At 44.4% G+C, this 13828-nt stretch overlaps 1 protein-coding gene across 1 annotated transcript in view; it reads right to left on the minus strand.

Annotated features, from left to right (window-relative positions):
* Positions 1–4998: 4998 nt before the first annotated feature.
* LOC311313871 (muscleblind-like protein 1) overlaps positions 4999–13828 on the minus strand; it is a 41329-nt gene continuing 32499 nt past the window's right edge. The window contains 6 exon segments of the mRNA XM_084444112.1: positions 4999–8757; positions 9016–9089; positions 9473–9564; positions 10311–10340; positions 11189–11339; positions 13198–13437. Coding sequence (XP_084300238.1) covers positions 9033–9089; positions 9473–9564; positions 10311–10340; positions 11189–11339; positions 13198–13437 — 570 coding nt within the window. The 3' untranslated portion in view covers positions 4999–8757; positions 9016–9032.

The raw sequence follows: 13828 nt of genomic DNA on the forward strand, positions 1-13828 counted from the left end.
CCATCTACTGTTTCTTCTCCACACCCCATTTTCTTCTTCTCAATTGACCCCCGTGCCCCCCTCTGTTCTCTGTGACGGTGACTCAATGGTGTATGACTGATGGAGTGCAGTTGGGCGGATCAATAGTTCTCTGCTTCCCACTGGAGAGGCAATTAGGGACACCTGTGGCAGCCTGGACCCCTCTCCATCATCTCAAGAAAACACACAGCTGGTTCTCCTTCCCTCTCTCCTTCTCTCTATCCATCTCTCTGGCACAAACACGCGCACGCACGCACACACACACACACACACACACACACACACAGCTGAGGGGCAAGCAAGCAGGTGCTTGGAGTCTGGATGTGACTCAGCAGACAGAGGTGGGAGAGAGGGGTGAGGAGAGAGGGAGGGAGGGAGGGAGAGTAGGGACAGAGGGAGAGAGAGATGGGCAGTGAGGGAGAGACGGTAAGGAGGTCTGAAGATGGAGATGGCGTAACGGGAGCCCAAAAAGAACAAGTGAGCGAAAAGAGCGGATAAACTAGAGGCACGTCTGTTAATGGCCATGATGTGTGGACCTGATGATGATGATGATGATGATGTAGACGACGCTGATGATGATCTTTCTGTCCCTCCCTGTCCCCCTCTCTCTCTCTGTCTCCTCCTCCTCCATCACTCTACCATCTCCTCATCTCTCCTCTGTCGTCTGTCTGCTCATTTCTCCTCCCAGGCCCACGTCAATCGCCCACCTCTTCTCACCTTTTAACTTCTCTCCTGTCTTCCCATCGCCCTCTCTTCAATCCATCCTACCCCGTCAACCATCGTCACGACCCCCCCCCCCCCTGCGCGCTCCATCGTCTTAGTTGCCCCCCCCCCGTGCCACTGCCAGGCCCCGCCCTGCTGAGGAATGCGCCGTAGCGATATGGAGTCTGTCCGTCCGTCTGTCCGTCTCTCACACGTTACGTGCGGTTGTCCAGGGTCAGTCCTTAGAAAGTAGCGCTTATCTCTACCCCCCCCCTACTGCTGTGGGACTGACCGCTGAGCCATTCGCTTCCGCTAATGAGCACCATATGGACATGTACAGTACATGTGAGCATGTGTGTATGTGCATATCGTGTGCATGTGTGTGTTTGTGTGTGCTAGATTGGCTAACTCCCAGGCGATCACATCTATCATGATTTCCTGTCCAGGGAAATGGCTGCCAGATTACGTCAACACACAACCAATCAACATCATCATTATACTACGCTCTATTACATCATTTTGTCGTGTGACAGCTTCATAAATATTGAGATGCACCAAAAACACAACTCTCTCTCCACTCCCCCTCCCTACATTCCACCCTCCCTCCTCTCTCCACCACTCCCTCTCTCCCTCCACTCATCCTTCCCCCCTCCCTCCTCCTCATCCTTTCCACTCCTTCCTCCCCGTCTCTTTCTCCACTCTTTTCTCTCTCTCCCCCTCCTCTCTCTCTCCCTCCCTCCCAGCCTCTCTCCCCATCTCTCTCCTCTCCTTCCTCTCTCATCTCTCTCTCCTCTCCTTCCTCCCTTCCCGCCTAACTCTCTCCCACCCTCCCCTCCAGTGTGACCTAGCTGCTGGCTGGCTGTGGGGGCAGGGGGGGTGAGGGCGTGTGGGCGGGGCAGCCGGAGCTCGGGGGCGGTACATCAAACCATGCAAGGCAGTGGACGGAAGCTGCCATGACGGGATCAGCCCTAGCTCATTAAGTCTACACACGTCACCATCTGTTGCTAATGCCTCTGGACAGAGAGATGGAGGACCAGAGAGAGAGAGAGAGAGGGAGGGAGGGAGGGAGGGAAGGAGGAGGGAGAGACCCTGGGATGTCAGCAGGATGAGAGAATAAAAGAAAGAGAGGGAGAGACAGCGACAGTGAGATGGTATGTCGGAGAGTGTAGATGAAAGAGACTAAGAGATGAAAGAAGTCATTACCGAACTAGCAAGGCTGTCTGGCCACGAGGATGTCTGCCTACATCACCTGAGTTGTGCTGGAACTGTGAATGAGACTTCACGGAGACAGAGAGAGAGAGAGAGAGAGAGAGAGAGCGAGAGAGAGAGAGAGAGAGGGAGAGAGAGAGGGAGAGAAAGTTTGGTGTGGGAGTGTCTGTGTATGAGGTTGCTCTGAGACTTTGTGTAAGCGGGTGATATGAGAGTGTATGTGTGAGGTTGGTGTGAGTGTGTGTGTGTTTGTGAGAGAGAGAGAGAGAGAGAGAGAGAGAGAGGTTGGTGTGAGTATGTGTGTGCGTGTGTGTGAGTGTGTGCGTGTGAGTGTGAGGGTGTGTGCACACTATGGGTATTTTTTTAAATACGCTGCGGATTTCGGCATCTTATTTTCCATTCAAAGCTATGGGAAAAGATCAAATATATTGAAATGCGCTGCGCATTTGCGCTGTGCGCTGGCCAGAGCGGATTCCTGAAGTTGAAAATAGTTCAACTTTTGGAGAAATCCGCTATGACGTGGAGCGTATTTTTATCAGACGACCAATCATGACGGAGGTGGGATGCTCCTGTCGGTCACTGAGGATATCGTGAACCCTTAATCGAGTCCAACCAACTTCTCTTCAGCCTCTAAGGCTACAGCCAGAGCAATCTTTCTACATTTTGACATTACAGTAAAAGCCAAAAAGTTGCGAAGTGCAAGTAAATAATGTAACGGTTGGTTACAAGATAAAACGTAAGGTACAATGTATCGATCTTGGGTAGAGTCAAGAATGTTGTTATGGAAACGAAATACGAAATACGCGAGAGCCACATCTTTTTTTCAACACAAAATCCTCTCTGGGTAATTTATCCGCTACATAAAAAATCTGCAGTGTGCACAGCCTGAGAGGTTAAAGGAGTAGTAAAGGGAAAATGCATGCTTAGCCCTGTTTTAAGGTTACATATGATCATATACAATGGTTCAGATCAAAACGTTGACAAAACGCTCATTTTCGAGAAAGTTGATAATTGCTCTACCACCGTTTTGGTAATGCAATGGATGTGGATGGGCATCTTGAAAAATCATTCAAAAACATGTTCAACTCTCGATTTCAAAGACAAGAAGCTCACCGAGGGTGTAATTGGTGTCCGTTGGTGTTCTGACATCCAATTTGCTGCAAAGTATGAATCCTGTAGGGTTTTATTGATCATTTTATGAAATCCATTGACTTGTATTTAAGCGACCATTGTAGATGTGTAGATCAATCCGCAGAGGGGATTCAGGAAGCGGAACTACTTACGGTAGCAATTGTTATTGTTTATGTTGCTAGGCTACCTAGTTTGCGGAGGTTTACACACGTATGTGTGACTAAATAGTTCTATGCTAAATATTAAAAAAAAAACTTTCCAGATGAACTAGAATCTTACTTTATGGCGAATTATATGTCAGAACGCCAACTAACACCTAGGTGAGTTTCTTGTCTTTGAAATCGAGAAAAAAACTTTCTTTTTGAATGATTTTTCCAAGATGCCCATCCACATCCATTGTATGACCAAAACGGTGGTAGAGCAATTATCAACTTTCTCGAAAATGCTAACGTTTTGATCTGAACTATTGTATATGATCATAAGTAACCTTAAAACAGGGCTAAACATGCATTTTCCCTTTACTACTCCTTTAATGTGAGAGTGTATGTGTGAGGTTGGTGTTTCATATGTCTAATGGGAAATGCGAGCAATGCTATTTAATTTGTTTAGCACATACACATTGCAAATTAATGGGACATAACGTTATCCTACATAGAAAAGGTAGGCAGAACAGCAGGGCAATGGGAGATGTGTGGATTCAGCTCACAATTAGTATTATAATCGCATTCGGTCACCTCATTTCCAGTGTTCATTTTTAGCATTATTTTATTGATGGGGGTGAGAGGGATGCCACTTGTTACATGTGTAAGGTTGGTGTGAGAGTGTGTGTGTTTGAGGTTGGTGTGTGTGTATGTGTGAGGTTGGTGTGAGTGTGTGTGTGTGTGAGGTTTATGAACGTGTGTGTCTGTGTGTGTGTGTGTGTGTGAGAGAGAGAGAGTGAGAGGTTGGTGAGAGTGTGTGTGAGGTTGGTGTGAGCATTTGTGTGTTTGTGTGTGGGTGTGCGTGAGTGTGGGCGTGCGTGCATGTGTGTGAGTGTCTATGCGAGGCTGGTGTGAGAGTATGTGCGTGAGGTTGGTGTGAGTGTGGAACACTCCCTACAGTATATGAACATTTCCACAACTACCCCCAGTGTTTTTAGTAACCTTGAGTAGTTCCACGGTTATGATGATCCAGGGTGGGACCAGACTCTGTCTGAAGACCAGCAGCACTTCCATCTTCTCCTCCCCCACACCAGACTAACGGGGCTTGAAATCCCTTCAAATACTCCTGCTCTTAATTGAACCTGCCTGATACAATGGAACCCACGGTGTGGTCTCAGAAGCACAAACCCAGTCTGTTACTCCAGGCCCGTCAGTCAGAGTTCAGCGTGAATTCCTGGAGGACTGTTTGGACCTGCATTTAGGTAGCGCTGTAATTAGGACTTTGAGGATGAACAGGAGAGTCGGTCTGACATCACCTCAAGCCACAGACGCACCAGTCACTAGTTCACTGAGCAGGGCGAGAGCTCCACCTACTGGCTGTTGTGGTGAACGTACTATAAGACGTTTCTTGACTATGATGTATCTCAGCATTTCAGTAGATCAATTCGTTTTCCAATCTTGATGCATTGCAATTTTTGTTTTTGAAATAAAGTAGAGAGGAAGTGCTCTCTCATAATTTCTCTTCGGTCTACAGAAATTGCATTCAATATCAAACAAATTAATCAGAGATCAAAAATGCGTGAAATTAAAAATGGTTTGGTTTTATGGCCGTCTTCCCACCAGTGTCCTTCTAGTTGAATGTCATTTCAAATATTTCATTCCAGATTGATTGTTTGTTGTTTCCAGACTTGAATGAGTTTCTTCTTTTCATGAGCTGGTGCTTATCAGACAGTAACTAAAAGAAACACGATCAAACTCTTAGAGCAAATTCACTTTTATTTGAATTAATTTATATATTTATTAGATTTTTTTGTTTTGTTTTCAAATTCATAACAGCAAGAATCAAATATAGAATTACAGACCCGGTGAAAAGATTTGCACATGATATCCATGTTCACTCACACAAGTCCATCCAAGTTGGCATACATAACTTTAGTGTCAACCATGTTTACATTACATCTCTTACATCACCAACCGGTTCACAGCAACACCAGCTGAGTCCCAACCTTCAGAAGACACCACCCTGTCAATCAAATGCCCTCCTTATAACCAATACTGATAAATCCACAGTTATCTACTGTATCTTAGGGGAAAATATACAGTATTATGGCTTAGCAATGTGGCATTCAGTGCTTACACATGAAGTGTTTTGCAGAGGAGATGGAGGCCTGGCTAACATGACAGATCTTTTCAGAGGGCCCAAACAATAAAACAAGCATAAACGAATCGCAGCAAAAGACAGAATACATAGTTGTAGCACTATAAGCTGAGAAAACGTAAATTTCAGTTTACATTATATCATAAACTTAGGCATGCGTGCTTGTAGTAGATGAAAAGTGACATGATATCCATTACTTTAAACTTCAATTGAAATCTATTAGGCTCAAACCTGAACTACGTTCTGTATTGTCCATTTCATCGTCTAGAAGCACAGCTTAGAAACAGAAAGAACATACTTATAGCTATGGTGTTTGTGTTGTATGTTTATGTGTAACTCTCCAAGTGGTGAAACCTCAGTGAGTATAATCTTAGGAATCTTTTTATCAAACCACTATTTTGTTTTTGTATCTTTTCTTTTTTTAAATCTTTTATTCCTTTACATTGATAGAATATTGTATATTGTAAATACGTCTTGCGGTATAACATGTTTACTTATTCAATAGTGTTGTGAAGTTCTTTTTAAAGGTATAGGTTATTTCTTTTAACATGCATTCCTCTCTGACTACAGGTAAAGAAACAGGAGTTGTTGTGATTGGTTGGGCCTGGAAGGGTGTGGCCATGACACACACACCTGTCGCTAGGCAGGTTAGGGACCGGACAAACCCAGTCAGGCCCTTTCACTGGAGGGTAGAAGACAGCTCCACTTTAAGGTAACCTGGCAGACTACAAGCCGCTGACAAAAAAGAAGAGCAACACTTTGCCTTTTCGGAAAGGGGTAAAGAGTGAGAACTCTGTGACCCTTTTATGCAAGCTGTTTTGATCAGCCTTTCGTAAGATTTTCTTTTATTATCCTAGCAAAATTCCTTGTAGTTATAGACATTTTTTATTCAAAATAAGATCTCAATATTATACATGATTCTCTCTTTTTTGACTATGTACAGAAGTGCAAAAAAGTCAACCTTCGTCGCCTGTAGGTTTCCCTGTCTTCCTTTGCAGCTGGCTAAGTGAGAGATCAGTGTACTCTATGCTGCCATATTGACCAGACCTCACCAGCTAAGCCACAGAGAGGGATCAAATATGCAGCTTTTCCAACATGGCCCAATTTCCAGGGAGATAAAAAATATTAAAACAATAGTTACTATTTGAAATGGATACAGTAGAAAATAACTTCTTTTTTTTTTTTTTACTTTAAACATCTATGAACTAGATTTTTTTCAGTATTATTTTCTTATGTGTGACTAGTTACAAACCAGACAAATCATTAAAATATTACTCCTTTGTTGGCAAAGGTCGCCACATTGGCAACTTAGCCGCTCTCTTCTATTATTTCCTCATTGTAAGATACTCATATAAAAGATCTTTGTTCAAATAATTCAAATGCAGTAGATAAATGAACACAATTTGTACAATTCACAAAACATAAAAAAGATTTGAGTCATAATCATACTAAAATCAACATTACATGGAATTAAAAACAATGGGTATGGTATGAATAGCACAAAACACTTACACTCTGCATTCTGCAGAAGATACATCAAATAAGACAAAGTTGATCAACTAAATAACCAATGGCATCCAAACATTACCAAATTTGAAATGAAACATTCAACAATAGCTTCTACAGCTTCTAAACTCAAAGAAAATGTTTTGAGAGACACAACAAGATCAGCAACAGTTACATAGTGCTCTGTGTGTGGCAATACACCGGTGTAGATTAGGCAACTGGATGGTTCATAATGGCATGTTGCATTGTGCTGACCCAAGGGTTGTATTCTAAGGCTTTGGATGAGTAATACAATCAGTAAAAAAAACTCTTCCCAATTCTCCCAAAGTATCCTTCCGTTCCATATGAGTGAAAAGTAGACACCCACAATATGATGAAAAACACTGAGAGCGCCTACGGTACGTCTCTGTACCTATCATTATCTGTGACTCAAGCCCCGCTCCAACCACCAACAGGTTTGTTAAACAGAGCTCCAGCACTCCACCCACAAGCTCTAAAAACAGAAACAGAAACCCTTTGGCTGACTCCAATAGAACACCGCTCAAGTAGACCATTCATTCAACTTGAGACTTTTAAGTTCAAATATTTGTCAGATATGCACAGCACAAAACCAATAACATATGACTCCCAATGAAACAAAAACAAATTTTCATGAACGTCAAATAATAATAATTCCTCCATAATCCACCCTATTTCAAACCTGTCTTTACTTCTCTCAGCAATTTGGTTTTATCATCTGTTTAATTTGAATAGTGCCTCAAAATACATTAATTTTAGAGCCCCCCTTCCTCTTTTTGCTATTATAAATCAGACTTTGGCATAACAGCCTCCCCAGGGTACAGCTCCCCACAGACTCGCTAAGACAAGTTTAGAGTCTACACTATAGACTTCATACCCACAGCAAGATCCAGGTATGAACAAGATACCATCCAATCATTTCCTGTCTCACAAACTGATATCTACTTTCAAAGCAAACAACCAGCAAATGACTACCTCACCAGCAGTACACAGAGACAAAGGAAACTAACAGACTAAGGCAGAGAAGTCGCTCTTGACCCCAATAGGTAAAAACATTCCTAGATGACCTACCTAGAACCAGAGTCGCCTCTATGGTAATGCTATGGCAACGACTCGATGTCCCTCGATGTACGAAGGTAAGACTACTAGAGGGACTCTAGTCTAACGCTGTAACACTGCTAGAATATCACCCATGTTTTTTGGGATGTAGTGTACATACTGTAGAGTGTAGCTATGGCACTTAACGTGGTGCTTCAAAGGTAAATAGTTGAGTAACTTACCCAGACAACATTCATTTTGCCAACACTCACAAGAGTCCCCAACAAACAAACCACTGGGCATGCACTATCAAGTTCATCTTAAATTATATAACGTTTTTTCTTATTTCCCTTCTTTTTGTCTTGATTCAAATACAAGGTGCACTTTTGTTTGTGTGTGTGTGCGTGTGTGTGTGTGTGTGTAAACCATGAAGAAAATACAAAAAAGAAACTTAACTCAACACAACTCTTGGTCTACAGACATACTAAAACAAATGGGCGTAACAACGCCACACACCACAGCGACTCCTGCTGACATTCAAAGTGTGTCCGGTGAATTAGGGTAAGGTACCTCCACGGAGAGAAAGGCAGGAGACTCTAGGATGGAAATTTCGATGTCGTTCTTTTCAGTCAAGGGCCTGTGCTGAATGTATGGCTGGAGTTTATGCGTCCATGGATACACACGATCGCAACCATACAGCAAACTAGGCCCCTGCGTCAGCATGCAGGTTGGTGCCACTCCGGCTTGGCTTTTAAGGTGGTTCTCGTCTCCTTCGGTTCTCCATGGTACAGGCATGAGGGTGATCTTCTGTTCAATCCCAGCACACCCCAGTCTGATCTAGGGAACCGAACAACAGAACAGGATAGACGACTTAACCATGACGACGATGATATAATGATGATATCCTACAATCAACTTTCTATACATTCTTTCATATTTTATATGTTCATAGAGGCCTAAGTCAGTCAAGTATCATCTCCCAAACGCCATCCTAAAAAGTGTGGCGATAGACCAAGAGGTGAACAATTACAACCAAGAGAAGCTAAACAAGAGGTGAAAAGTAGTGCTGATGTTGGAAGACGAAGTAGAACATACTGTTCTGGTGGACTCATCTACATCTGGGTCAAATACTTGTGACTATTCAGATGGTCTGCAGATATTATTGGAATCTGCAAAACAAGAAATAGCACGGAAGAAATGAGTGGGAATTAGATTTTTAAAAAACATGAAGATAGATAACTAAGCTACAAATGAAGACTCATAAACTTTAGATTATTACATTATTTTTGCCCCCCCAGGGATGGCTTTCTTTTTTGTATCAGTGTCCAAAAGCTTTTGTGACAGCTGGGAATGTTTAATCCATATATTCAGCTATGATTTATCCTGCAGGGCTAATGATCTTCCAGCAGCACTGGCGGATACATAGGAGGGAACATTTAGTAGTGAGATTTATTACCGGAAATGGAGATAAAGAGACTGTGTTTGTGTTTATGTGTGTGTGTGTGTGGGGGGGGGGGGGGGGGGGCGGACAGGAGGCTGAGGAGAAGCAAACCTGATTGGCTGTTGCAGTTGCAAAGGGAACACTTGTGGCAGCTGTGTTGGCGGCAGACACAGTGGCAGGTGAAGCACCGTGCATCATGGGAACTTTAGGGAAGGAGAGTTCACACAGCAAGCATATCAACTGGAGCAGGCAGGGAGGAGCACTGGTATCATAGTCTGATAGCCAGATGCTAATGCACATTTACACATACATTTCTAATCCTGAATAGATTGTTAATGGATCTCAGTATAGCATTGTATCCCTGCGCAGGCATGATGCAGAGATTAACGTAAAGTAACATGGACCGGTACTATGCCGCATACAGTATAAGCACAACGTTCAATGAGGTGTTACAGTAGCTCTGCACGCTGCAGAGGTCACATGGGCTTGGGCGGAGAGTACGGGTGGTAAGCGGGGGAGGGAGGGGTCAGAGGAGATACCAAAGCAACAAGCCATCTGAGCATGTGACAGTAATTTGAGCAACGTAGCATGCAGACCTATTGCACTGCGGGAGAGGGGGCAACACAATATGATTGTACAGCACTGGGCTGAGACACAAGGGAACACGTGATAAAACCATAGTTTCCACAACACATAATTACACAATAACTCGATACCATCATTGCAATTACACTGATTTTACAAGTACAAGTCTGCTAATCACAATTCATCCTAATCCACGCTCAATGGAAAGAATGAGAGGCTGAACTGCCCTCTTTTTAGCAAAACCTTAGATCTAGATGCCAAATGAGATGCCCGATGGTTTCCTTGAGCAGTGTGTTGAGCGGATTTGTGATTAGCTCTATAAAACAATCTTTTAATAAAATCAGTAAGGAGAGCTGGCACCTACTTGTTGCAGGTGTCATGCACAATATTGAGCCTGCCCATCATGCATTGCAACAGGAAGTGGATTGGAAAAGGAGATGGGGAGAAAGAAATCAAGACAACCCATCACAAGTGTCATTAGAGGTCAAACAACAAAGGTAGAGAATGTTGTTATGAGCAAGGGAGGACACAGTACATAAAAAAATTAAAGATTAATTAAACCTGTGCTACATCTACTGAGATGCAGTGAATTAAAAAGCTAAATTTCATCGATTGATGTTAATGAAAAGTATACAGTACATTGCTTTGCACATAAAATCATGTTTTACTAACTACACATGAACAAATTGCTGTGAACAAAGGCATCATTGCAGGTGTGATTTACAGTATATGTCATATGGATTGTGTGCATTCTTGCAGGAAGCTGTGGAACACTAGTGAGATCACCTGTCTGTAAACTAGCCAATAACTTCCACTGATCTATAACGTGTCAAGAAGGGCAAATTGAAAACTAGCAGTCGTCTGATCCCTTGTACGGCCTGTTGGTCTGCAGTAGTTATGGATGGCCTGCCTACATTTTCCCCTGTGCCTTGACAGTCCAATAGGGTGAGTTCTGGGAGGACCTGGGTATCGGTATCACTCATTGAGGCTGATCGATGGCGGGATATTTTTAGGTTGTAAGGCAGGAAGGACTGTGTTACTATGGAAATATGACTGCTGTTGCCAGAGCACACTAGGGCCTGTTTCCATGTGTGCATCTTGAAACAAGGCTGTCCGATTTGTGGATTATCCTCCTAACCATTAGCCGTAGCCTATGTCTAGCATGGGGCAGGCTAACTCCATCTCTACCTGGGCTGACGGGACAGCTCAGAGGTCGCAGAGAGGTCAAAGGTTAGTTCCTACCTGACGGTATGAAGGCAGCCTGCTGCTGGAACTGCATGCTGGCCAGGGCCTGTTGGTACTGGAACATGCCGGCGTTGAACATGGTGGTGGCACCGTTGGCTTTTTCAAGTGCGGGTCTCTTTGGTAATGGAGGGAAGGCAGGAGGGAGCCCCTGGTAGAGGGACCAGACGAGGGGGGGGCGGGGCGGGGAGGAGGGGGGGGGGGGGGGGCACAAAACAAATGGACGGGAATGAGGAAAGTAAAGGAGCGGTGGACAGTGAAATACGGGAGAGGGAGAGGGAGAGAACTTCATTAGAAGACAAATATGTCGCCTTACGGTGGAACAACTATCCAAAAAACACCAGCAAGCAAGCGGTGGTCTTCTCTACTGAAGCAAGACAGCGGTGGTCTACTCTACTGAAGCAAGACAGCGGTGGTCTACTCTACTGAAGCAAGACAGCGGTGGTCTACTCTACTGAAGCAAGACAGCGGTGGTCTACTCTACTGAAGCAAGACAGCGGTGGTCTACTCTACTGAAGCAAGGCAGTGTTGCTAGCTGCGCTACTGGAATAGCGGTGGTGGGTGTTAAATGACACAAACATATCAACAGGGAAATGATGACAAGAATGTTAAGAGATACGCAAGCACTACCATTACACACAACACACCGGACGTCTGTAGCTCTATGTAAAGATGGATTCACAGAGATGACAATGGTTCGAATAGTTATCAACGGAAAGGTGTTGACAGGACGAAGCTGCACTGCTATCTCCATGGGGATTAGTAGAAGCCATGTTAATTCTGTCAACCTCTCCCAGAATTAGACATGCTGCAACACTGGAAATGACAGGTTCATGCAATATGTTTAACTCTAGAATTTACCAGAAACTACATGACACTACTTATGCTATCAAGCTAATAGGATAAACTATGAGTGATGAACTGACTGGACATGAGTAGAACTAAGTTATCAAGCTCTACAGGTTGATTGTATTTTATTTGGAGTCCCTGGATCAGAGAGATACTAATAAGGGCAACTTAAGTGGATGTTTCTGGTTTGTCTCAACTGCCAGTGAGTCTACAGTCACAATCAGTTCATCATCCCACTGATGAGTTCAACAGGAAATGAATGAGACATATTAACAATGTTTCATTCAGAGCTACCAGTAGTATCTAGTATAAAACAGAGCTACATGCCAAGCTAAAAGGTGAAAGGTCATAGTACCAGGTCATAGGTTGCGTCGAGGGGTCGCTTCAGTGATTTGACAGCCGACTTTAATTAGCAGGCAGCGAGCACATGATGGCAATGGGCCAATGGGGATCAAGCGCATTAACATAAACCAGCAAGCGGAAGAGCGTCATGGGGCAGCAGTGCAGTTTGGGTTGGTGAGAAAGAAACAAAAAACAAAACAAAACAAAAAACAAATAAAAAAAACAAATCATCTGAATGCAATATACAACAAATAACAAGACTAGGACATGCACATTAATGGCCGTTTGTTACTGCAAGAAGAACTATGGGCCTTTGACCTCACCAGCTGAGACAAAAACAGGTTGAGAGTCAACTTTACACTGTGAAAACACTCTTTCTGGGTGTCAGTTATTAACATAACCTCACAGGATATCACCAGTAAAACAGTAAGTAAGACTCACTTTGTACTACATCTAATTGACTGTCACTACATCACTCACTACAGCATTCAATTCATTTGAGAGGAACATCACAGAATACGTTGGATGAGGTCACAGGTAAAGGACCTGGCAAAAAGGTTGATTCATATTAAAGCATAACATTACAGTTATAACATAAGTCATACGACTTACTCAGCGTAAGTGGGTTGGGGGGGGGGGGGGAGTGGGGGGCGGGGCGGGTAGGCTGTAAAGGTTTTGGTCACATGATGAGCGTACAAAAGAGGATGTGGTTGGCTAAGGAAGCTACGGGGCCTGGAGGTCGTCGGGGGTGCATGGGGGGGTGTATGAGGGGAGTTCGTACGGGGCGGGGGGGGACGTCTGGAGGGAGGAACACCTACCATGGCCGCGGCGGCGGCAGCCTGGTTGACCTGGTGCTGGGCGGCCTTGATCTTGGCCTGCAGGTGGGCGGGGGGGTGGAAGTATTTGCACTTCTCCCGGGAGCAGCGGCCCTTGATGTAGTCCATGCAGACGGTCACCGTGTTGTCGTTGGTGTCGATCATGGTGCTGTCGGACGGGTGGGCGAAGCGACAGTCGTTCTCGCCGCGCGTGCAGTTACCCCTCTGGTACTCTCGACACACCTGGGGCACACACACACACACACACACGAACAAACACACACCACACGGGAGGGAGAGAGAGACAGAGAAAGAGAAGCACCGGATCAATGCGAAACGGTGGCCTTCTTTTCATGAAGATAACAAAGAAATGTCCTCCGTGTATCCCCTCTTGTGTCCACTCTCCCAGGCAGCTCCTGCTGTTGTCCTCCCCAGCCACTCACTAATAAAGGGCCAGGCAGCTGCACACGGCCATTACCGCTGGTTCGCAATCAGAATGTAGTAGCAGGAGTAGGAACACACTCATCCATCTCGTATATGTGTCACCTCTCCTCCCATAGATCCATAAATCCCACCTACGTGTAAATAACTGAATTAGTTCTTATATTGATGTCATTGAGAACAGGACGGTGCC

Source organism: Borostomias antarcticus (assembly GCF_949987555.1).
Source record: "Borostomias antarcticus genome assembly, chromosome: 1".
Taxonomy (NCBI): domain Eukaryota; kingdom Metazoa; phylum Chordata; class Actinopteri; order Stomiiformes; family Stomiidae; genus Borostomias; species Borostomias antarcticus.